Raw genomic sequence first — 27,203 nt, 5'->3', positions numbered from 1 at the left:
TTCGCAAATAACTTTCCCTTCAGGCTCTGTAGTTTCCAAAGTACTTGCAAAGTCAATTTATGTACATGAACCTTTAGCTTAGTCACATGAGCAAACAAGTTATCAGGTGGCAGTTTTAAAGTTTATTTACTATTGAAGTTACCACTGGTCATTTTTCCGCAATGTATAAAGTATGAAATACAGTACAGTTTAAATAAGTTCTTGAATTGTACACTTTAGCAGTACAATTCAAGTATTATAGAACAGATCACGAACACACATAGAATCTCATTAAATCATGGAAAATCCACCAATATACAAATATCATGGCACAGAAAGCAAGCTCACTTCTTTGCTTTTGTTAAATGCAGGTTCATATAATAATTCTTAAAGTTAAACATAGTAACATAGCAAATGACAGCAGGTGACCTGAATGAATGGTCTGCTCTATAATCATACATTACAATTTCATAATTGTCTCTCTCATTATTTCTGTACCATAGACCTTAGAAGTCTACCCAATATTGGTAATTAGGTTCCAACAACTGAAGTTGCTATTGAAGCTCACTCCAGCCTATTCAAACCATCTCCTTTGAGCGATTCAGACCGTGAAAGTTTGCCCATTCATATTCTAATTAGAAATCCTCTTGTGTTCACCCTTCACTTTTTTTAAAAAAAATTCAATCACCGTTTTCCTCTCTACCACCTCCCTTGGGAGGGCATTCCAGGCATTCACCACCCTCTCCATGAAAAATAATTTCCTAACATTACTCTTAAGTCTACCATCCCTCAACCTCAATTTATGTTCTCTGGTTTTACCAATTTCCCTTCTCTGGAAAAAAGATTTGGTCCTATATTATTACCTTTCAATATTTAAGTGTCTTATATCATCCTTGTCCCTCCTATGGTTACCAGATTTTACTATAGTAAAATCTGGACCCCCAGATCCACCCCAGGCCCGCCCTGTTACGCCCCAGTCCTGCTCCCAATCCCACCCTAGCCCCACCCCCCACTGCCTGCTCTCGTCAGACAAGAGGAAATCCACACGTGTGGATATGCGATGACATCAAGTGCACGTGCGCTTGACCATCGCGTGGCATCTGCGGATTTCCTCCTGCCCTACACGATTTAGAGGAAGCTTTTCAAAATCAGGACAAAGTGCCAGGTTTTGAAAAGTCATCAGGACCCCCGAACATGTCCTCGAAAAGGAAGACATTTCCAAGGATGTCTGCTAATCTTAGTCCCTCCTCTCCTCCAGAGTATACATGTTGAGGTCTTCTAATACTTGTAGCACAAACCCCTTACCAATTTTCATCGTTTTCCTCTGACTACTTCAAGTCTTTGTATAACCTTGGTCAGGTATGGCCTCCAAAACTGATCACAATACTGCAAGTGGAGCCTTACCAATGACATGTGCAGGGGCATCAACACCTCCTTTCTTCAGCTGACTACGCCTCTCTATATACAGCATCCTTCTGGCGAGAGCCACCGCCTTGCACATTACTTCATTGTCTTCCGATCCTTAGACACCATTACCCCTGCCTCTCGTCCCCCAGCATATACATCTCCCTTGGATTTCTAATCCCCAAATGCATCCTCTGCATTTCTTTGCATTGAATTTTATCTAAAAAGCAGACCATTCTTCCAACTTTTGCAGATCCTTTTTTATGTTTTCCACTCCCTCCTGGGTGTCCACCCTTGTCACCAATCTTGGTATCATCCGCAAAATGGTATTGCGAGACTGAACTAAGCTTTAAACCGGTATATGGAGAGGGATAAGGAAAAAGTATACATGCTAAACAAATATTTCTGTTCTGTGTTCAAAAGAAGAAATTCCTGAAGGACTTGGTGAGCAAAATTACACATGAGAATAGAACGGATACCTTGCCATTTACAGAAGAAAGTGTTTATGAACAATGTGAAAAATTGAAGGTGGACAAAGCCATGGGACCAGACTGGATCCATCCATCCCTGAAGCTGACACTCTGCCCAGTGGAAGAACATTCGGGCTTCTAGACAGAGAAGCACTCTTGATGTCTCCCTGGCGAATGACATGCCACCGCTGTAGTATTGTCAGAAAAGACTAACCGCTTGACCTTTGAGAGTCTGCTTCAGTTTTAGTAGAGCCAACCGAATGGCATGTAGTTCTAGCCTGTTGATCGACCACTTCCACTGAAAGGGCATCAAATGCCCCTGAATCATACGACTGTTGTAATGGGCTCCCTAGCTCAATAGACTAATCTGTCATTTCAACCACCCTGGAAGCAATATGTAGAGACATGCTCTGAGAGAAGGACTGAGGACAGAGCCACCAATCTATGCTGGATCGAGCCTCCAGTGTCCAAGGCAGACATATCTGTAATACATCCGCCTATGGAGACCAGCATAAGTAACACATTCTGGAGAGAATGCATATGGACTTTCGCTCAATATATCACATCTAAGGGGGCTGTCATGGACCCCAGGATCTAAAGCCGATAGAGCTGACTTGTCTAAGAGACAAAAAATTTGAGAACACAGCTTCTGTCTGTGTGCCTCTGGAAGATACTTGGCCAGCAGCCATGTCTAACAAGACACCCAGGGACTCTAGGAATCAAGTTAGAGTCAAATTGCCCTGTCAGAAATGTAAAATCCATCCCAGGTCCTCCAGGATTCAGATCACCTGATCCACTGTGTGCTGACCCTGAGATAATGAATGGGGACTCTGATCAGCCAGTCATCCAGGTAGGGATGTACCTGCAGTCCTATTTTGACCGGTGAGCTGCAACCACAACCATCACTTTGGTTAAGGTGCGATGGATGCGCTGTTACCAGACCAAAGGGTAGAGCTGAAAATTAATACTACTTTTAAATCCAAGTATTCATTATTCACATTTTATCAACTGCATGTTTTCATGATTTTCACTTCTTGTGCCATCTAGTTTTAATGTGCTCTAAATGCTATTGCTTTAGGCATTTTTTATGTTGTTTCAAGCTGTGGCATTGTATTTTAAACTGTCGTGTTTTTTGTCACCTTTGGCACATATATATATATATATATATACATGGTTTTAACTTTGTTTATATTTATTTATGATTTTATTAGACTTTTGATAAAGGCAATTCTTGCTGAAACACTGTCAGTGTCGAGTCAACTATTGCAACTATCAAAGTTTCTCCCATTTGACCCATGCTTCAGCTGGTGACATTGCTCCCCTCATGACTCCTGTTTGTTCTGCTGCTTTTGTCATGGGAGGTCACTCGGGCTTTTCTCCAGTGTCTTAATGATTTTCCAGAACATGAAATTTGAGAAACTTATCTGGGAAAATAGGGATATTCAAGTAGGCTTCCATCAGATCTGGAGAGCTAGAGACAGATTGAACTGCCTCCATGCAAAAGTGCAAAACTTTGAGCGCTGCAATTAAGTAAGGTCCAGAATGGGTCTCTAATCGTCAGAGTCCTTCATTGGCATGATAAAGTATATGAACTATCTGCTGGAGCCAGAGACTGGGCAGCACAGGCTTTATGGCCTGAATATCAAAGCAATCTGTTAAAGGCTGGGCATATTCTAGCTTGTAGCTGGACCGAATGATATCCAGAACCCAACAGTTGGACAAAACCTGACCCATACCTGCAGAAATGCTGAGTCTGCCCCCTATATGAATAAGGACTGTCCTCGACCCGGCGTCATTGCGATTTCATGGTGGATGGTGCCACACAGGAGGTGGAGACCTGGTTATGCCTGGATCCTAAAAAACCTCTGCCTTAAGCCCTTGGAGAATTTGTGCAATGGGGAGAATATTGAGAATATTGCGAGCGCACCTAGAGCCATGAAAATTAGAGTGCCCCGAGTCTCTGAAGGTTCTGGGTCTATTAACAGGTAGGGTCTTGATGCAATGGTCCACCATGCACCATCCAGGCCTTTACCAATTGCTGTCCCTTAAAAGGGAGTCTGGCAAGAGTAGCTTTAGAGATGAAACCATGACCCATTGTCCAATCCAAAGAATTCTACGAGCAGAAATTGAATAAGCTAACGCTTTACCCACAACTGGTATAATGTCATACAGAACATCAGCTACATAATCCACACCAGATAAATTGAGGGAGAAGTTCATCTCCTTCACTCTCCAAAGTACACAGATTGGACAGAAGTGCATATGGGCCGCTGACGAAGCAGCTGCAATTCTTAAAGCCACTGCCTTGAAAAGTCCCTTAAGAATTACATCCAAGAAATCCATTTTGGGTTGACTAAAAAGTTGCTGCCACTCCTGTGTCATAGTATACAGCCATGATGTGGCTCAAGCTACTTTGAGAGACCCCTCCAGAGAATCCTATTGCTCTGAGATTAAGATTTTAAAATCTGGATGCTAGGGCAATGCCGAGGACTGAGCTCTCACTGCACAGATGAGGAAGGAGGAGGTAGAAGGAGCTGGCCGAGTGCCTAAATCAACTCATGCAGAGACTCCAAAATAAGATCCTACAAGGCAGCAGCCATAAATAAACGCAGAACTATGGGATCGTCCCCAAGTTCTAAAATCAAATTGTGGTCCAAGGTGCTTCTTGTTCCCTGGTTCTCTACATCTTTCTGGGGCTCCTTCTTCCTTCTCATCTTCTTTCTATTTTTATCTTTAATATATGAATGATATTCTTTTTCTCATAAACACTTTAGTTTAGACTGTGAGCCTATTCAGGACAGAGTGTGACATCCAAAGTGTCCAATGTATTTAGTTTTGTAAACTGCTTAATACTCATGTACAAGCAGTATATCAACTATAATACAATACAACATCTGCCCTGCAGCAGACTGTGAAATAGATGCCTATCAAGTCATAGCCTTCCAGGATGCAAGATCCATGCATAACGGGACTGCATAGGTGGAGCACAGCTCTCTTGAAAGGCTTTCTACAATAATTTAAGGAATTCAGAGAAGAAAGCCATACCAGGGAATGAGGAGTCACCCTGAGGTGACTATTTTGCACTGCTTGGGCTGCGGGGCAGCCTTGTCCTCATGCAGAGCGGTCACTATATCCAGGGCCCGAAAATAGAAAAAGCCGCCTTTTTATCAGCTGAACATGATCAGGAGATGTTAAGCTGGTGCTCCTACCTCTCTGGTCCATGTGACATGGCACATGGTGCAAGGATGCTCCTGAGGCACAGAATTTGTACAAGCCTGGCATGAATTTGGGGTAGCATAGCCCAATGACTCCATCCCAACCAGTTATGAGGAAAAAAAAAATTAAGTTTTGGAAGTGCAGGGAACTTATGAAAAAAAATTGGCTAAAATTCAAGATGGCTGTTGGCAAGATTTTTGTGCCTAAAACACTAAGATAACTAACTTCCCAAAATAAACCTTCCCCCCCCCCAGCAAATTCAGGATTTTTCAGGAGAAGAAACAGGGGAAACACGTAGAAACCCTTAAAAATGCCATTTTCAGACTACCCTTGTTCGCCTCACAGGCTGTAACAGCCTTTACTCTCTGTGACCCTTTCTCCTTTCTCCTTTAAAAGCTTACATTTGGAGTCGGATGACAGCAGCCACCTCGGGAGACCCTTGATAAAGCGCAACGGCGCGAAACATGTCGGATCAGGCACCCAGATGTTGGCCGATGCAGAGATAAGTGCATACTATATATAACAAGATAATTGAAGTAAAATAGAAAACACTAATTTAAATGTATAAAATCTAGTCACTAATAGTGGAGCACTGGTTAATGCACATGAGCCAATGATGAAAGTCACCACGTAATTTTTTCCCGTGGTTTTAAATTATATCAACGGTGGAGTGTTGGGACTAAGGCTTTTGTATTCAACCAACTACTACTTTTTGAGAGGATTTGTTATCTAATCCTATTTCTTACTATCAAATCACAGAAAGGGGGGAGGCATAAAAATGCATCCAGCACCCTGCGAGATACCACTGAGCCTCTTACAACCTATGCTCAAACCCATGCTAAGCAGTAGGTGAGGGGGAAAGCAGGAATGGCCTTGAGCTCCAAAAAACATGCAGACTGGCTAACAGGTACCACCAGGAATCAGCCGCAGTCTGTTTCTCTAAGCAGGCAGAGCTAGTACTGAAACTGGAAAGCTCCAAGCGCTCAAACACCGAAAATACTCAAAAATACTGAAAAATAAAAGGGGAGAGCAGAACAGAAACACTCCCTCCTCAAGCTCATGTACAGAAGGGGAAAACTACAGGTGGCAGTAGAATTTCCAGTGAAGTAGGAAGATCACAGAAAAAATCCGGAATGGATTCCTTCTACAATGGCTTGTGGCCCACTTGTCCAGAATGACACACTAGAAATTACATTAACCTTTCCTGCCCAAAATGCTGGTAATTCTCTGGATCTTACTTTACTTCCTCAACCTCCAACCTGATACCTTCCACTATTACTACTTCGACAAACCCCTGGACAGATGAAACTCTTCTCTACCCATTTGTTCCTCCCTCTTCCCCACCTTCTCTATTTCCTTCTAAACACCATTATTGAACATACTGCTTCCCTACTAGTGACCTCCCTGAACATGCTACCCCCACCCCCTAGTGTCTTCATCACTCAAATAGTTTCTGATCTCAGCTCCTCCCTTACTGCTATAATTTATCTCCTGCTCTGCTAGGGATCACTTGGTGGTCATTGTCCATTCTACTCCCTGGTTCTCCTCTGATCTTTGACTTTTCAAGCTGAGTGCAGCTAGTGTAAATCTTATTCAGCAGCTTCTCAAAAAAAATTTTTTTTTTAAGTTGATACAAAGACCACCACTGAGTTGCATCACTCATAAGAACATAAGAACATAAGCAGTGCCTCCGCCGGGTCAGACCACAGGTCCATCCTGCCCAGCAGTCCGCTCCCGCGGCGGCCCAAACAGGTCACGACCTGTCTGTATCATCAGAAGGGGCTCCCTTGCCACCTTGGTTTCTCATTTAAGTCCTGTCTTCCTATCGAAGTCCTAACCCTCCGGTCTTGCACCTGCACGACCTGGTTTGGTTTCTATACTCATTACCTGGTTAGCTTTCTATACTTGTGTTACATCCCAGCTCCTCCCTCAGTATCCCATGATCCCTTTATCCTTCAGGAATCCGTCCAATCCCTGTTTGAATCCCTGTACCGTACTTTGCCTGATCACTTCCTCCGGTAGCGCATTCCAAGTGTCCACGACCCTTTGGGTGAAAAAAAACTTCCTTGCGTTTGTTTTGAACCTATCTCCCCTCAGTTTCTCCGAATGCCCCCTCGTATTTGCTGTCCACTCAAGGAGGAATTTTTCACCAAGAAAATCTCATCTACCATAAAAAGCCTATAAAACATTTTTCAGATTTCTCATCTCCCCCCCTTGGCAACCCTCTCTCCCAACTATGATCCTTCTTTTCTTTCCCTGGATTCTTTTGCCTTTGCCTTGCAACAAAGACCAACTTCACTCATTCACATAGTTGCTTCCTCCTTTCCTTCCTCTTCAATCTGACCCCCTTCTCCCTCATGTCTACCTTTAACTTCCCAACACACCTCTACCTTTGGCAGGTCATCTATTAACTTAATCCATCCTCCTTATTTGCAGATTTGTGGCCTGCATTTCTGATCAAATGGCCATCTTCTCATATTACCCCCCCTGCCTATCCACTTCCTCTACTTAACAGTCTCTCTCACAGCCTAGTATTTTCAACTTGGAAACCTACTTTTGCACCCCCCTCTTGGAAAACAAAAAAAACCCAAACCAACCAACTCCACTTAGATCTTTCCCTTCTGTTCAACTACTGTCTTATTTCTAGTCTCTCCTTGTCAAAGCTTCTTGAGAAGTTTGACATAGTTCAGCTTGAACAGTACATTAAAAACATTCTTCACTCCATGTAGCCAGATTACACCACAGCACCATAATCCCTCTCCTAGAACCTTAATGACTATGTTCTTATCTCAGTAGGTATCACTCGGTTATGCTTGTACCCTTAGATCTCATCAGCTTTCAACTTAGTGGATCACTCCCTGCTCCTTCAGTCTCAGCTCCATTGGTATTTCTTGGTTATTCAGCTACTTATGCTGCACATTTCACTTAGCTTTCAAATGCAGTACCACTGCTTCCTATGATCTTCAGTGCACCTATTCTTTTCAATATTTTTCTTTTCTCCTCTATAAACCATTATCGAAGACTATGGCTGCAAACCATTCTTTTATGCTGATATCCAGATACTTTTTCATGTTGCAGATTTATCACAACTATCAATTCTTAATTGTCTGCAGCAAATTTCCTCTTGAGTCAGATTAAACCTCTTCAATTCCATTAATTATGAACATTTTTTTCTTCTCTTGGCTCCCTTCCTCCATCTGTCCATGATCAACCCCTCCCTTACAGATTCTATTAAAATTCTCAGTGTCATATTCAAACTTACATTTAAACCTCATATTAATGTAGTAATTTGGGTTTCCTTTTTTGCTCTTCATTGTATTCATTAAGTTTGTCCTTTTCTCCCTCCCTCCCTATCGTGATCATCCATGCATCCCTGCCCTGGAAATATCACATCTGGACTACACTAATTCCTTGTATGCTGGTATCCTCTTTTACTCCTTCAACTGGCTATAGCTGTCAAACTTCTTCAGAATGCACAAGGGGGAAGGATTTAGGTTGGAGGGAAAAAAAAGGAGCAGATGCTGATGGAATTGGTGTGCAGGGGAAGGATACTGGATGGATTTAGGTTGGAGGAAAAGAAAGGGGGCAGATGCTGATGGAAGTGGGGGGAAGGGAGAGGAGAGAGATGCCAGACCATTGGAAGAGGGAATGGAAGAAGATGGATGCCAGACCAATGGGGGTGAAGGGAAAGATGGAAGGAGGAGGCATACAGTTTCTGGAAGTGGCATAGAAGGACAGAAGATGAAAGGAAGAGTGACAAGAAGATGAGGAGAGCAGAAACCAGAGAAGACAAAGGTAGAAAAACATTTTCTATTTATTTATTTTTTTGTTTTAGGGGACATGCATTGTGGTGTTGCATTGTATGCAGAGTACAGCTTCTTGGTAGTTCAATTTAACCTTTGTGTACATCAGGGAGAGTAGCGAAGAGCAGGAAGAAATGGGAGAAAAGTGAGGAAGAAGCAAAAATAAAAGAAAACAACCAATGAGGAGCAGAGAGAGGAGCAGGAAGCTAGGGGCAGCGGTGAGAGTAAGCTCTGTCCACGCCCACTGCTTCGGCAGAGTCACCGCCCGAACTCCACTTAAAAGGGGTGGAGCCAACGGCACACGGTGCACAGCATCAGCAGGGAGGAGTAGCGAGGAGCAGGAAGAAAGGAGAGAAAAGTGAGGAAGAAGCAAAAATAAAAGAAAACAACCAACGAGGAACAGGAAGCTAGGGGCAGCGGCGAGAGTAAGCTCCGCCCACCCCCACTGCATCAGCAGTTTCACTGCCTGAACTCCCCCTTAAAAGAATGGAGCCAATGGTGCGCAGCCGTTCAGCAAAGGCGAGCGGCAAAGGCGTTCGCCTTAGTGAGAGCGCCTTTGCGAAGGGCCTCAAGAAAGGCCGAGTCGTTACACCTAAAGACATCAGGGAAGGACAGCAAGGTATGGACGCCAACAAATAACAGCTAAATAACCAAAAAGTAAACGCAGTAAACATAGTAAACGCAGAGGGAACATACATACAAAACTGCAGGACGTTCACAAATTGCTGACTTAAGTTAGGAACACCAACACTAACCAACACAGAACTCTATAACACTAATCAACACTAGTCAAATGCGGCACATTAGGATTGTATACAAGGAAAAACATACAACTAGGGAATAGAGAAGTAGCAAGCGGCAGGCACAGAAGAGAACACACACACAAGCAAGAAGGTACTCCAGAAAGGCGGATAGCAATGGAAGAAGAGGGAATCCAGAAGATGAGCTTTCCAGTGTACTGCACAGACTGCCATATGTACAATTACCTCCCCTTGGGGAGGCATTCGTATGTAAGCAGTCAGTGTCGGCAGCTGAAAAGCTTGAAGAAGGAAGTTAGGTGACTGAAGTACAGGATTCAGGAACTGGAGGGACTTTACATCGCAGAAGACCCAATCAGGACAGCTGAAGACCCTATGAGAGAGAGGCACATCGAGGAACAAGTCAGGGAGCTCGAAGAGTTCATTGAGGAGGCCTACAGGAGGGTGGAAGAACACCAACATCACAGGAGGGACGAAGATACACCCACATGGAAAGGAGAACAAGAACAATCTGACCCCAAGGAAGAAGAAGCCCACAGAGGAATTCCACAGGAAGGGAAGGCAAGGTCTTACCGATGTCTATAAGGAGAAGCAGCAAAACACACCGAGGACACAGACCTGCGACTGGAGCGAAAACTGAAAAAAGGAAAGTCTGCAATCGTAGTGGGAGACTCTATCCTAAAGCAAGTAGATAGCCACATATCAGGAGGGAGAGAGGATCGACTAGTGACCTACCTCCCGGGAGCAAGAGCAAAAGACATTGTCGACAAAATTGAAAGGATCCTAGAAGGAACAGAGACGGAAGAGACTACAGTGATGATCTACATCGGGACAGCAGGAGAGACTACAGTAGGAATGCACTAATCGAACAATTCAAGTTTCTGGGAAGGAAGTTGAAGATGAGGACTCAGAAGATAGCGTTTTCAGAAATCCTACCAGTACCGAGGGCAGATGTGAAGAGGCAAACTACAAAAAAAAATGCTTGGATGAGGAGATGGTGTGAGGAAGAGAGGTTCTACTTCGTGAGGAACTGGACGTTTTGGGGCAAGAACAAGCTCTTCAGGAGAGATGGACTACACCTGAGCACAGCGGGAACCAGACTTCTAGCAAACAACATCAGGAGAGGAATAGAGCAGGTTTTAAACTAGGAAGAAGGAGAAAGCCGATAGTCGACCAAGTGTCGATGATTCGGAAGAAGGTATTCCAAGAAGATACTGAGTGGGAAAAATGCTGGGAAGACACAACGGGCAAAAAACAAGAGTTGACAGTCCAAGAAGAGGATGATAAGAACGACGTAGCACAAGAAAAGAAAATGAAGGCAAAAAAATACCAGAACTTAAATTGCATGTACACTAATGCAAGGAGCCTATGGAACAAAATGGGAGAATTAGGAGTCATGGCCAAAAAAGAGAACCTAGACATCATTGGGATCTCTGAAACATGGTGGAATGAAGAAAACATAGCACTGCCGGGGTTCAAACTATATCGTGAAGATAGGTCAGGTCAGAAAGGAGGAGGAATAGCCCTATACATAAAAGGATAACATACACTCGACCAGAGTGGACATAGTGGTGACAGCCGACTAATTGGAATCACTATGGGTTAAAATACTGGGAAGGAATGGGCCCAAGATAAAGATGGGTCTGTACTATCGTCCACCTGGGCAAACCGAAGTAAACAATGAAGAAATGAAAGCCGAGATGAGGCGAGAATGCAATAGCGGTAACACGATTGTTATGGGAGACTTCAACTATCCCGGGATAGACTGGAGTCTTGGAAACTCAAAATGCGCTAGGGAGACCGGTTTCCTGGAGGCTATACAGGACTGCTTCATGGAGCAGCTTGTCAGAGAACCGACGAGAGGGACTACCACCCTGGACCTAATCCTCAATGGATTAAGAGGACCTGCAAAGGAAGTGGAAGTAGTGGAACCATTGGGAAACAGCGATCACAATATGATCAAGTTCAAAGTTGAAGTAGGAATATCGAAGGGGAAGAGAACCACAGCGATAACTTTTAACTTCAAGAAAGGAAACTACGAAGCGATGAGAGTAATAGTAAGAAAGAAACTTAGGAACAGCACGAAGAAATCGCAGACTGTGGAATAAGCCTGGTCTTTATTCAAGGACACGTTGAGCGAAGCGCAAAATCTGTATATCCCCAGATTTAGAAAAGGATGCAAAAAGAACCGAACAAAAGACCCGGCATGGATAACCAAATAAGTGAAGAAAGCGATAGGAGACGAGAAACATTCATTCTGGAAATGGAAATAGGACAAAACAGAGGAGAACTGGAAAGAGCACAGGAAGCATCAAAAGGAATGTGTGAGCAAAAAGAAAATATGAAGAGAGGCTAGACAGGGAAGCACGAAATTTCAAACCGTTCTTCAGATATGTTAAAGGGAAGCAGCCAGCAAGGGACCGTTGGATGAAGGAGATAGAAAGGGAGTGGTGAAGGAGGAAAAAGAAGTAGCAAACAGACTAAACATGTTCTTTTCATCATTTATTTACAAAAGAGGATACATCCAATGTGCCAGAACCTGAAAAAAATTATTCAAAGGAGATCAAGCAGAAAAATTAACATCCATGGAGGTAAGCCTTGAAGATGTATGCAAGCAGATAGATTAAAAACTGACAAATCTCCGGGCCCGGAAGGAATCCACCCAAGGGTACTGAAAGAATTAAAGGAGGAAATTGCGAAACTACTACAGAAGGTTTGTAACCTATCCCTGAAAACAGGTGTGATCCCAGAGGATTGGAAGATAGCTAATGTTACGCCCATCTTTAAAAAAAGGATCGAGAGGCGACCGGTAAGTCTGACTTCGGTTCCGGGGAAGATGGCGGAAGCACTGATAGAAACAGCATTGATGAGCATCTAGAAAGGAATAAACTTATGAAAACAAGCCAACATGGCTTCTGCAAGGGAAGATTGTGCCTGAGGAACTTATTGCACTTCTTCGAAGGAATTAACAGACAAAGGGGACCCCCATAGACATCATATACTTAGATTTCCAAAAAGCCTTTAACAAGGTACCCCATAACCGCCTACTACAGAAACTGAAGAACCATGGGATGGAAGGAGAAGTACATAGATGGATCAAAAATTGGTTGGCGGGTAGGAGTGAAGGGCCACTACTCGGACAGGAGGAGGGTCACGAGTGGTGTTCTGCAGGGGTTGATACTCGGACCGCTGCTGTTCAATATATTTATAAATGATCTAGAAACAGGGATGAAGTGCGAAGTAATAAAATTCTCAGACAACACCAAACTATTTAGTGGAGTTGGGACCAAAGAGGACTGTGAGGATTTACAAAGGGATCTGAACAAACTAGAAGAGTGGGCAACGAAATGGCAGATGAAGTTTAATGTAGAATGTTAGGCATGATAAAAAAATGGAATCACGAATAGATCGGAGAAAGTTATAATGCCGCTTTATAGAGCGATGGTCAGACCACACTTGGAATAATGTGTCCAACATTGTTCTCCCAACCTTAAGGATATAAAACTGCTGGAGAGAGTCCAGAGACAAGCAAAGAAGCTAGTAAAAGGTATGGAGAAACTGGAATACGAGGAACGACTTAAGAGACTGGGATTGTTCTCCCTTGAGAAAAGGAGACTGCGAGGGGATATGATCGAGACCTTCAAAATACTGAAAGGAATCGACAAAATAGAGCAGGAAGAAAAATTATTTACAATGTCCAATGTGACACAGACAAAAGGACACGGACTAAAGCTGAGGGGGGACAAGTCCAGGACAAGTATCAGGAAGTTCTGCTTCACACAACGAGTGGTGGACACCTGGAATGCTCTCCCAGAGGAGGTTATTGCGGAATTGACCGTTCTAGGATTTAAAAGCAAACTACACGCACATCTCCTTACGAGAGGCATAGAGGGATATGGGTGACTAAAATTACACCAGGTATACACCTGGCTGGGCCTCCGCGTGTGCGGATCACTGGACTTGATGGACCGAAGGTCTGATCCGGAGATGGCAGTTCTTATGTTCTTATGTAGAGAAATGTAAAGTCTTGCATGTAGGAAATGGAAACCCGATGTACAGCTATACGATGGGAGGGCTGGTAATGGGTGAAAGTACCCTAGAAAAGGACTTGGGGGTGATGATGGACAGGACAATGAAGCCATCGGCACAGTGCGCAGTGGCCTCTAAGAAGGTGAATAGAATGCTTGGTATTATCAAGAAAGGTATTACAACCAGAACGAAAGAAGTTATCCTGCCGTTGTATCGGGCAATGGGGCGCCCGCATCTGGAGTACTGCGTCCAATATTGGTCGCCGTACCTTAAGAAGGATATGGCAATACTCGAGAGGGTTCAGAAAAGAGCGAAGTGATTGATAGAAGGTATGGAAAACCTTTCATATGCTGAAAGATTAGAGAAACTGGGGCTCTTTTCCCTGGAAAAGTGAAGGCTTAGAGGGAACATGAGAGAGACTCAAAAGATCATGAAAGGCATAGAGAAAGTAAAGAGGGACAGATTCTTCAAACTTTTGAAAACTACAAGAACGAGAGGGCATTTGGAAAAATTGAGGGGACAGATTCAGAACCAATGCTAGGAAGTTCTTCACCAAAGGGTGGTGGACACCTGGAATGCGCTTCCAGAGGGTGTGATAGGACAGAGTACGGTATTGGGGTTTAAGAAGGGATTAGATGATTTCCTGAAAATAAAGGGGATAGAAGGGTATAGATAGAGGATTACTATACAGGTCCTGGACCTGATGGGCCGCCGCGTGAGCGGACTACTAGGCACGATGGACCTCTGGTCTGACCCAGCAGAGGCACTGCTTATGTTTACATATTTCTATTTTATCTTCCCTTTTATAAAATTGTAGAGCATTTTTTAGCGCCGGCTGTGGTGGTAACAACTCTGATGCTCAGAATTCTATGAGCATCTGAGCTGTTACCACTGTGGCTATAAACCATACTACGGTTTTGTAAAAGGGGGCGAGGTTAGTTTGTAATTACATATTCCATACTAGGCGAAGGTGTTTCCTGTGTTCTGTTTGTATGAAAGACATGGTTTTTTGTAAGCGTTGACTAGCCTTGGTTGGCAAAATGCATCGAGCATGGTTCTTGGGAGCACCTTGAATAAACCAGATTTGAATTTCCTAATTTTTTGCCAATCTTCTTGTGTTTCATGTTGGATTCTTTGGTGGACTGCTTGCCTTGTTTCGTTGCAAATTAACATACATGGAGTGAACATACTAGAGGAGTTACAGATTTGGTTGTTTATACATACATACATATGAGTTACAGTTGGTTGATGTAGAGTGAGGCAGTTGAGAGGCGTTGTAAACTTGGTTATTAATATAGACTTATATTTCGGATAGTATTACTGCTTTACAATATATTTGAACACTTATATATGCATGGTAAGGGTTCAGAGTTAATGTCCTGACTCCTAGGTAAGTAAGTGGGAAGGGAAAGAAGGGGGATTTGTTCAGAGATGTATGGGGGTTGGATAGAAGAAAAAACTGTGCACTGGTATGCTAATCTTTGTTTGTTTTGAATTTTTAAAAAAAGAAATACAAGTAGAAATAAAGAAGTAAAGAAGAAAACAGATAAATGGAGGTGGGGCCTGGCCGGTGGGGGGGGGGGAGGGGGCAGTGTACTTGTGTGCCTAGAGGCCCTTGAGGAATCAATCCTGCTCTGTCTGGGTCCACAAATTGTGCAATGAACTCCCAGCACACATCAAGAATCAATCCACCATGTCTACCTTCAAAAAGCTCCTCAAACATCTTTATACCCAATTCTTTCAATAAGTGCTGACTGATCTCATTCTTTATTTATCCCTTTTGACTATTTTTCCCTCTCCTCAATTTGTGAGCAGCGTAGAAGCCAAGTCTAGGCCATATGGCAGAATATCAAGCACAAATAAAACAATGGAATACTGGAATACTGCGTTCAGTATTGGTCGCCGCACCTCAAGAAGGACATGGCGGTACTTGAGAGAGTCCGAAGGAGAGCAACGAAACTGGTAAAAGGGCTGGAACACTGCCCATACGCCGAGAGGTTGGATAGGCTGGGGCTCTTCTCTCTGGAAAAAAGGAGGCTCAGGGGAGATATGATAGAGACCTTCAAGATCATGAGGGGCATAGAGAGGGTAGATAGGGACAGATTCTTCAGATTGAAGGGGACAACAAGTACGAGGGGGCATTCGGAGAAACTGAAGGGAGATAGGTTCAAAACAAATGCAAGGAAGTCTTTTTTCACCCAAAGGGTCGTGGACACTTGGAATGCGCTACCGGAGGAAGTGATCAGGCAGAGTACGGTACAGGGATTCAAACAGGGATTGGACGGATTCCTGAGGGATAAAGGGATCGTGGGATACTGAGGGAGGAGCTGGGATATAACACAAGTATAGAAAGCTAACCAGGTAATAAGTATAGAAACCCAACCAGGTCGTGCATGTGCAAGACCGTTGGGTTAGGACTTCGATGGGAAGATAGGACTTCAATGAGAAACCAAGGTGGCAAGGGAGCCCCTTCTGGTGATTCAGACAGGTCGTGACCTGTTTGGGCCGCCGTGGGAGCGGACTGCCGGGCGGGATAGACCTATGGTCTGACCCGGCGGAGGCACTGCTTATGTTCTTAATGGAAGTGGGGCAGTACTAATATTTTCCTAGGGACCAATAAAAGGTTAATCCTGCCCCGACAGTAAATGTTAGTAGACAGATGTCAATGGTTTAAGTATAGTTAGATCACAAATGGAAATATTCCTTTAGCAATAGTACATGTGATACCTGTTATCAGAATATTTCTCTCTTGTAGAAGGATACATGATATCACCTGTACTTCCAATCAGCAACAATCCCTCAGAACTGCACTCTTCTGCAAAAAAAACAAACAAAAAACTCGATGAAAAAGTCAGAATGAAAAGCAAGAAGAGTTAAATCAATGGCCATAGTCTTCTCTACTGCAAATAGTTTTGATACCTGCCTAGATAGTAACACATCTGATGTCATTTACCGTGTTTCCCCCCCAAAAAGACACTGTCATTAATTTTGAGCCCAAAAAAGGCACTAGGTCTTATTTTCGGGGATGTCTCATTTTTTCATGTACAATGATCATCTCTCCCTTCCTCTCCTCCACCTCAATTCTTCCTATTTCCTTTCTCTCCCCCACATGTGTAGCATCTTTCCTCACCTCTCACTCATCCCCTTGTGCAGTATCTTTCTATCCCTCCCTCCCATCCCTTGCTACAAGGGTTCTGCTGCACTTGTATCCCCCTCCTATCCCTTGTACAGCAGAACCATGCAACATCTTTCTATCCTCACCCCCCCACCGAGCCAACCCATCTCTCCCTCCGATCACGAGACAGATAGAAATGTACCTTATAACAAACCGGCAGCGTCGGCAGGAAGCTAAAAAGGCTCCTTTGCGACCTGGGCCGTTCCTCTGCCACATCACTGATGACATCAACAACGCGGCAGAGGAACTGCCCATGCCGCGAAGGAGCCTGACTAGCTTGCTGCCGACTCTGCTGGTTTATTATAAAGGTACATTTCTTTCTGTCTTGCGGTCGGAGGAAGAGATGGGTTGGTGGAGGGGGGGCGAGAGGAGGGGAAGCGCTGCCAGTGACTAGGGCTTATTTTTGGGGGGTGGGGGGAGGGCTTATATTAAGACTTACCCCTAAAATCATGCTAGGGCTTATTTTTGGGGTAGGTCTTATTTTTGGGGAAACACGGTATGTTATGTCATGGACCACCTGTACTTACAATCTGTGAAGACTTATGTATACGAGGTCTGTGCTTGTATTTCTATGACAAAAGGCTAATAAAACTGATTGAACTTAAAAAAAAATAAAAACACAACTATCTAGGCAGGTATCTAAACTATTTGCAGTAGAGAAGGCTATGGCCACTGATGAAAATGACATCTCATTGGTTGGGAAAAAATGTCTAGAGACATGGGGACAAATTTGTCCCACTTTCTGCAGATTTCAATTTCCCCATCCTGCAAGCTCTGCCTTAACCATATAGGCCTTGAACACTTACGATTTTAAAGTGTTCGAGGCTTGTGCAGATGAGACAGAGCATGTAGGAATGGGACAGGGATAGAGAGATCCCATGGGGGCGGGGAAAATGTTTCCTCCATGTTATTCTCCATGTTATACTAACTACATCCATAACAAGTTTTAATCACATACCAGCATACTGTATATGGTTTAATAGCAGAAGTAAATCATATGTTTTGGCGGCGATTCTAAAAAGGTTGCTAATATTTAGGCACTATGATGCTATATGCTATTTGTGAATTCTTACATCAGCAGTTTCACATGTAATTGTCATTAAAGAATACTAGGTTTAGCTTAGGTGGACACTTAATATATGAAGGTTTGGAGGGAAAATCAGTTTGACCAGGTTTAACTGCTGACACTTTTCCTGGTTGGTCAGGCACTATACATATTCTAGAGTGTTTAGGATAGGTACGTGACAAGATTTTGAGGGCCATTTTCTATGAATTCAGGGCCGAGGCCGTTTTGTTTACTGTCAATACTAACAGAGATTAGGCGGCAGTTAAGAACATAAGCAATGCCTCCGCTGAGTCAGACCTGAGGTCCATCGTGCCCAGCAGTCCGCTCACGCAGCAGCCAACAGGCCCAGGACCTGTGCAGTATCCTCTTTCTATACCCCTCTATCCCTTTTTCCAGCAGGAAATTGTCCAATCCTTTCTTAAACCCCAGTACCGTTCTGTGCCCTATTTCGTCCTCTGGAAGCGCATTCCAGGTGTCCACCACATGTTGGGTAAAAAAAAAACTTCCTGGCATTTGTTTTGAATCTGTCCCCTTTCAACTTTTCCGAATGCCACTAACATTTGTGTCTAACATCTGATCAGCTCCAACACACACAGCATATATACATATATATCACTGGATCTAAGAATTATAGAAATTGTTGCTAGCTGGATCTGATCAGATGAACTCAGCTCAAAGATATTCAGACTATTAAAAGCTTAGACCAAATGTTAAGTGGCAACTGCCGCCTAACAAGAGAGGAAATAGTCCTCATTTCTGTTAGTATTGACAGTAAACAAAACAGCCTCGGCAGTTGGGTTTTTGGGATAACCCTAATGAATATGTATGCAGCAGATGTGCATGCCCGTCACCTCCATTATATGCAAATCTCTCTCATGCATATTCATTAGGGCTATCCTGAAAACCTGACTGGACAGGGCTGGGAATCACTGCTCCAAACCTTCATGCCTCCTCTCAAAATCCACCAAGATCCAGTTTCAACTGTCCTGGCATTATGATTGGATTACTATACACCAAAATGACCTCCCTTCCTATACCCAACCAGAAGCTATAAGTAGACCACATCCTCTCTATAGACCAGTGTTTTTCAACCGCTGTTCCGCGGCACACTAGTGTGCCGCGAGATGTTGCCTGGTGTGCCGCAGGGCCGCCATCAGGGCAGTACTACCAGTCCTGCATTCAGGGGCCCGGAGCTGACAGGGGGCCCGAGGCAGGGGCGCCAGTAGCTCGCCAAGGCAAAGTGAGTCGATCACCCAGGACTCACTTTGTCTTGGCGATCTAATCTATCGAGCCGATAAGTCTTCTTCTCCCTGACATCAATTCTGCAGTCGGAGAGGAAGTTCGGGCCAGCCAATCGCTGCCTGGCTGGGCGGAACTTCCTCTCCGATTGCAGAATTGACGTCAGGGAGAGCATGCGTCGGCTTTGGGGCCTGTTATCCATTGGTGGGTCCTGTTCCCCGATGGCAGTGGCTTGGGGAACGGCAGGGAGAAAGAAAGAAAGGGGGCAGGCAGGGAAACAGAAGGAAAGAAGAGAAACAGAAAAAAAGAAAGAAAGGTCAGGGAGAGAGGAAGAAAAAGTTGGGGGAGGGAATGAGGTGTGGAGGAGAGAAAGCATACAGGCTGATAGAAGGGAAGAAAGATTGGATGCACAGTCAGAAGAAGAAAGTGCAACCAGAAATCACCAGACAAGGTAGGAAAAATGATTTTATTTTAAATTTAGCAAAGTGGAGGCAGTATTACCACAGTTTTCAAAGGAATTTGCCCAAATAACTTAAGTTAACTGGGTAAATTCCCAGAGATGAAAACTTTCCTTCACTTACTATGCACAGTTCTGAATTTATATCTGCTGTCTATATTTTACAATATGGTCACCTTTTACTAAACCGCAATAGTGGTTTTTAGCGCAGGGAGCCTATGAGCGTCAAGAGCAGCGCTGGGCATTCAGCGCAGCTCCCTGCGCTAAAAACTGCTATTGTGGTTTAATAAAAAGGATGGAGGGTATATTTGTCTATTTTTGTATGCTATAAAAACCAAATACAGAGAGAGACTGAGAGCTGTTGACGAAGAGCTACGTGTGTGTCTTTCTTCGATTCCAGCCAGAATATCAGCTTTGTGTTCAGCCAAACAGGCCCAGGTTTCGCACTGAATAAAGTATTTTATAATTTTTCACTATTCTGTTTACTTAATATTTCATAATAAAGTAATTATAAAATACTTTTTGTGTTTATTTGATTCCTATTCAAGAGAATTACTTTATATATAGTCAATATAGGCACAGAGTTAAATTTTTTAACATTTTCTAATGGTGGTGTGCCTCGTGATTTTTTTCATGAAAAAAGTGTGCCTTTGCCCAAAAAAAGGTTGAAAAACACTGCTATAGACTCTCTTCATCTGTACCCAAGACAATATCCATCTTCTACACTATCCATTCTGCAAATATGAAGGCAATTAAGACAATTGTTAAATTACACAATAACCAGAACACAGCTAGTGAAATACAAGATATGTTTTCAAATTTAAAGTTTATTCATCATTTGATATACCGTTTATCAAATATTACCTAAATGGTTTACAATGGAGAGATAAAATAAATAAAGTACACCAAATAATGGCATAGTAAATAAAATTTAAAAAGGGCAATATGTAACAAAAAGATACTGGAACAGAGGGGAAAAAGGCTAGAAAGATGAAAGACAAGAAGGCATCGTAGGGGAGAGGACGTTGCGAGTTGCGCTCCCACCAGTAATAATATTACCTCCTTTGTTGTTACTTGGGGTTACAAGCAGTAATGCTGAAAAGAAGAGGCAGACTGGCTGCTTTAGCCCGACAATCTGAATCTGCCATGATGTGGCAGGGAGCGATTACAAGCTTCCTTTCATCTTCGCCCAGGGGCGCTCCTGCTGAGCCGACTGTGAAGGAAGCATTGGCATTGGGAAGTGAGGTTTCGCAAAGCCCCATGGGACCCGAGCCTTCCTTGCAGCCATGGGAAAGAGGAACGCCAGCAGCAACACAGGATGAGGAGCACCCTGCTGAGCCATCGGGCTTGCTGGCTTCTCAGGTTCCCACGACCAGGATATCCTCATCAAAGAAGGCATTAGGAGTCTCAGTAGAGGGAGGGGAATTTCCATCTATCTAGCCCTTCGTACAGCCTGCTGAGATTACCCTTGAATCAGTTTGGACTGCTCTGGATTCACTACACAAGGTTTGTCTTGGAATCTCTATACTAATCCAGACTCAATCTCCTTAAAATAATGAAATTTGAAGAAGAATTTATGACCCAAAAGGAAAAAGTTAATTTGGAACAAACTGTAAAGGGTATACATTCCTCTTATAATTCCATTATGCAAGATAAAATGGTGTTATCAAGAAAAGTGGAAAATTTTGAGAATTATACGAAACAGTTAAAGTTAAGGTTTTTGAATTTTCAAAAAACACTCACAATGTCCCCAAAGGATCTTTTCTACAAGTTATTGAAGGAAATATTTAAATACCCTGAAAATGAGCTTCTATCCCTTCAGAAAATATATTTCTTGCCGGTCTCTGGCTAAAATAAACCCTCTTCCTAAGGAGCTCCTGTTTCAACTGAGGTTACTTTTTTAAGCATTTTGTATCTTTCCAATGTCTTGGAAACTTCAGAGGAAAGAGTGATTTTGTGTACAACCCTTTTGGTGACATTTGTTTTTCAACAGGACAAATAAGCCTTTTTTTTTTTTTTTTAGGATGAAAGAAGTCTTTTTTTTGGATAGTAAAATATATATTTTTCCAGATGTCTCAAGATGGACACAGACTAGGAGGAAAAGATTCATACAGAAAAATAATATGTTACTGGATTAGGGGCTAAATTTAAATTAAGATACCCCTGTAAATGTATGGTCTTTATAGATCAGAATACTTACGTCTTTTATGTGCCCTCACAGTTACAGTTTTTTCTTGAAGGTAAGGGAGTAGTAATGCAAGGGTTCAGATGATTCTGTTTGATGGTCTGTATGTTTAAAGAAGATGACCCACTACTTTAATTTCCTCTTAAAAAATATTCTAAATATATCATTCCTTCTGATAATGTGAATTGTCTCTCTCCAAATGTGGACTGTTATTGAGCTTAAGTATTAGGTAAATTTCAAAATTGTTTAAATTTTGTAAATTTATTTTAGATTTACTTAGTATTGTGACAAGTCTCATTTTCCTGTTCAATAACTTTTGTTGATGTATAAATAAATGATAATTTTTAAAAAAGAAAAGAAAAGCGAGAATGGTGAATAAATACACCAAAGAAGTGTTTTGACAACATCCAAGAGGAATGTTTCATGAGCGCTGCTTGAGGAGAATTGTTTCAGGTGTTACATGCATCTTTGAAGAGGAAGGTTTTAAGTTTGGACTTGAATTTGTCTAGGGAGGGTTTGATTCTAATGTCTAATGGAAGATTGGTTCCATAGAGGGGGCAGAGACTGAAAAGATGGTTTTACAGGTTGTATCATAGAATATCTCCTGTATAGATGGAATTGCTAGCAAATTTTGATTATTGGATTGGAGCGTCTGAAAGGAACATAGGGGATCAAAAGTTTGTCAATGAAAAACTGGCATGTTAGCGTGTTTTATTTTATATGTTAAGCGGTGTGTGATTGGTAGCCAATAAGAGGGGTGACTATCAAATTTCTTTCCTCTGTAGATTAATTTGACTGCTATGTTTTGTTAATGTAATGTAATTTATTTCTTATATACCGCTAAACTCCGTTAGGATTCTAAGCGGTTTACAGAAAAATAGACAATAGGGTGCATTAAGATTATAAGTAAAATAGGTACTTAGAAATTCCCTTACTGTCCCAAAGGCTCACAATCTAACTAAAGTACCTGGAAAAATGACAATTAGTAGAGTAATGAAGAAATAAAATAGAGAATAGATGAGAAAAATAAGAAAATAAACATTCTAATAAGACTACAATGATCTAAAGAACTTTGAAAGGTTTAAGAGTTGTAGATGACATTTCTTTTTGCATTATGCTGTGGTATAGAGCATTGCAGTAATCAATGTGAGAAATGACAAGAGTGGATCAAAATGTTGATAGGTAGGTCTAGAAGAGAGGTAGTGGAACGGATACGTTATTTATAAAAGCACTTCTGGATAACCATGCTAAATTGATCATGGAAATTAAGGTTTTTGTCAAGGATGAACCCCAGAAGTTTGACATTTGTATCAATTTGGATTGGGGAACAGTCTATGCAGATTGGCAGAGGTTGGGAATAGCATGCTCTTAGATTCTGAGAAGTTTACTGCAAGTTTATTTTGCTGAAGCCAAGAGCTGATTAAGTTAGAGCTAATATCCAGTATCTTTTCTGAGGCTATTGGGTTTAGAGGGTGAAGAAGTTGGATATCATCTGAATATGTAAAGAAAGTGAATACAATGGATTGCACTAGTTAATGGGGAGGGGGGGGCGACAAAAAAATGTTAAAGAGAAGTGGCGAGAGAACAGAACCTTGTGGAACCCCGTACGTTTGAGAGATGATAGATGTGTTATTGAAACTTACTTTGTAATTTCGATCTTGAAAGTATGAGGCAAACCATTGCAGTGTTGTGCCAGTAATACTAGTAGATTGTAGTCTTTTGAGAAGTGAAGAATGATCTTTAGTATTGAATGCTGAAGTGAGGTCCAATCATATCAAGAGGACTGACTTGCAGTGATCCCAGAAGTAGTGAATAGCTGTCGTCAGACCTATTAGAGAGAGTTCAGTAGAGTGATGAGTATGAAAACTGGTTTGGTTGGGATGGGGAGCGTTGGATCTTTCCACAAAGTTAGAAAGTTGGTTGAAAACTACCTTTTCTGTAAGTTTGGCTACATTGCCTGTTGGATAGTTCATCCATGCACATTACAGCGCTCAGCCTTTATTTGTGTGGCAGCCATGAGGTCAGAAACATGGATACTTCATTTCAAGACTGCACCATCAAAGAACTTGCAGTAATGCAATCTTTGGGCAGAGGGAGTGAAACCTGTGGAAATTCACCATCTGATATTGACTCAGTATAGACATAGCACCATGAATCAACAAAAGGTTTGAGTTGGTAAAAAGGTTTAAAGCATGAAGAACAAGTGTAACCGCCGAAGGTCCTTGTCACCTATCAATATCGCACACACAAGAGCGACTGTCTTGATTAGAGAAAAACAACTGATAATGGTGTCTCAATTGGCTGCAAATTTGGATATCAGGTATGGATATGCATTTGCCATAATACATAATGACTTGGAATAAAGGTAAGTCTGCACATGATGGATTCCCAAACAGCTTACTGATCTGAACAAACAGTGTGTGGGGGTTGCGACCCAGTTCCCGAGATGGTATGAAGATCTGAGTACTCTGGAGAGAGCTGTCACCAGCGAGAAGACTTGGGTGCATCACTGTAACCTGGAGAGCAAAAGACAAAGCATGATGAAAGTAAAGGAAGCTGTGTTTCCCTGGCTTTGGGAGCAGCCAGAAAACTTCTTGGCAGGAATGCGTAAGCTAGTTGAACGAGACAACAAATGCATCATCTTGCAAGGAAACTATGTGGAAAAAAATATGATCAGAAGATGGCATGAAATTAATAGAAAGAATGGAAGAGAGTGAAGTACACGATCACAAAATCTAGAATGTTTTCCATTGCAGGAGTGTCCCTTCGGAATAAGTTGTCAGGACACCTGAGATTATGCTGTTTTAACTTCAAAAAACTGTTAAAAACCAAGCGTGGTGAAGGGTGAGAATGGGGGTCAGGGTGGTATGGAAGCATGGTGAAGGGTGAGATGGGGGGTCAGGGTGGTATGGGAAGCATGGTGAAGGGTGAGAAAGGGGGCAGATGCTTATGGAAGTGTGGGGAAGGGAGAGGAGAGAGTGAATACCAGATCATGGGGATGTGGGAGAGGGAAGGAGAGGAGAGAGATGCCAGACCATTGGAGGAGGGAAGGGAAGAAGATAGATGCCAGACCAATGGGGGTGAAGGGGGAGATGGAAGGGGGAGGCATAAAGTTTCTGGAAGGGGAATAGAAGGAGAGAAGATGCCATATAGAAGGGGCAGAGAGAGGGTAGACAGTGGATGAAAGAAAGAGAGTGACAAGAAGATGAGGAAAGCAGGAACCAGAGATGACAAGGTAGAAAAAAAAATCTTTTTTTTTTTTTTTTTTTTGCTTTAGGGGAGATGCAACGCTGTTTCTGTAGTATTGCATTGTATGCAGAGTCCAGCTTCTTGATGTTTCAGTTTAACCTTTGCCTACATATTTTTATTCTATCTCCCCATTTACAAAACTGTAGAGCATTTTTTAGCATTGGAGCGTTGGCTAACCATGGCTAAAAACCACACTACAGTTTTGTAAAAGGGGGAGTGGTTAGTTTGTGATTACATAATAAGTGAAGGTGTTTTCTGTGTTCTGTGTGTTCGAAAAGACATGGTTTTCTGTTAGGATTGATCTGTACTAGTCTGGCTTGTTTAGTTTTACAATGGGTTTATTGATGTACTGCTCACTGCAGTATGTAAGATGCTGCCTTTTTCTAGGTACACTCATGTGTGACATGTGGATTGTTACTAAAAATCATGTTTATCATACAGATGGGGTGGTGTCAAAAAATGATGGGCCCTGGGTGTCACTATGCTAGGTACGCCACTGCTTACAGCTGCAGTGTTGGCAGTCAGAACTGAGGGAGGCACAAAGGTTTTTTGGAAATGCTGAATTGAACAGAGTTAAGATACAAGAGATTATAAACAAAGGACTTGATTATCTGAATCGTTTATAAACGTGTATGTTAAGTATTGAAATTGTTGAAAGCTATTCCTTAAAATTTGCTTATTGATTAGTCCTATGTACATAGTGTACATAAATCAGTTTATTAGCTATGTTTTTGGATTTTTTCCTTGGAGGGGAGAAGAGGTTATTATTGTTATATATTATTGTTTTAGTTAGGATGTTTTATTTAGAATGTTTTCTTGTATGCTTGCTGTTTGTGTGGGTTAGGTCTATCCTATTTATCAATAGAGGTTTAAAAAAAAAATTTATATTTGATTGTATTTTGTAAACCGCTTGGACCAGTAAAATGAATGAGCGGTATAACAAGCTTAAAAAACCATAAATTCAAACACTTCTTTTCCCCAGGTGGAAGCACCAAAAACTAACCAAGTGAGGGACTGATGAAGACTACCTTTGGGGGACACCAGCCAGGTCACATCCCTGACCCAAAGCCACCCTGAAGGGGCATTACATTAAAAATAGATTATGTCCTTACCTTGATAATATCTTTTCCAATAGATAGGCAAGACATACATTCTAGCTTGTATAGGTTTGTGCGACTCACAAATGGAAGATTAGATTAGGGGTTATCTTCCAATGGCCGTGAGCCATAATGAATCCACTGCAGATTTTTTCTCTGACCTTCCAGTACTTCATTGAGAGCTCTTCTGCTACCTATACTTAGTACCCAAGTACAAAGTGCTGTGTCACTAATGGGAAAATTTCCAAGAATCAACTGTCCTGCTCAAAAAGGAAACATTAGGACAGCAGCCAATAAAAAGCATCAAAGGACCTCAGGAAGTACCCTTGCATGCACCCTGAACATATATATAGAATTCTTCAAGGCCCCAAAGGGCTAACTTGGCATCCAAGAATCAAACTTGAAGCATAAGTAGAATGAGACAGTAAGCAGGCACAGGAAGGAGTCTAGAAAATATATTTTCCAGTCGATAGGCGAGACAATCAAGATAAGGACAATCACTTTTTCCAGTGCAATAGATGAGATATTCTAGACAAGTGAGACATACAAAAGCAGTCCCAAAAAACTAGGGTGGGCCCACTATGCTGACTTTCAAGATCCGAGGATCCAAAAGCAGAGTCATGCCTTGCCACCACACCCACTGTGTAAAATTTGGCAAACGTATGCAGAGTGGATCTCCTCAGGGAAGAACACCCTAGCTTCGGCCCATGAGGTATCCATATTTTTGGTAGAACGTGCCTTAACAGAAACAGGAGACTGTTTATCACAAAGAATTTAGGCTGACGAAATGGCCCTATGGATCCAACTGGAAATAGTAGCCTTGGAAGGGGGAGTGCCCTGCTTAGAAGAATGAGTCCACACAAAGATGGTCAGAGGCTAAACTCATTTGTGACCTCAATAGCGCAGAACACCAAATTCTGCAAAATGCAGTCCTGTTTTCCAGAACCAGTAGGCTGAAAATCAGGCAAGAACACTTCCTGATTAACACAGAAACATGATGACAGATAAAGGCCAAATGGCCCATCTAGTCTGCCCATCCACAGTAACCATTATCTCTTTCTCTGAGAGATCCCACG

At 42.4% G+C, this 27,203-nt stretch overlaps 1 protein-coding gene across 3 annotated transcripts in view; it reads right to left on the bottom strand.

Annotated features, from left to right (window-relative positions):
- OVCH1 (ovochymase 1) overlaps window positions 1-27,203 on the bottom strand; it is a 413,341-nt gene that overhangs the window by 282,009 nt on the left and 104,129 nt on the right. For all 3 annotated transcript variants that reach the window (XM_033953446.1, XM_033953447.1, XM_033953444.1), the window contains exon 9: window positions 16,387-16,474. In XM_033953446.1, the coding sequence (XP_033809337.1) occupies window positions 16,387-16,474 (88 nt within the window). The remainder of the gene's footprint in view (window positions 1-16,386; window positions 16,475-27,203) is intronic.

This window comes from Geotrypetes seraphini, chromosome 7 (genome assembly GCF_902459505.1).
Source record: "Geotrypetes seraphini chromosome 7, aGeoSer1.1, whole genome shotgun sequence".
NCBI lineage: Eukaryota > Metazoa > Chordata > Amphibia > Gymnophiona > Dermophiidae > Geotrypetes > Geotrypetes seraphini.
Note: the sequence above shows the minus strand (reverse complement) of the source record. Positions and strands in the feature narration are given on the sequence as shown.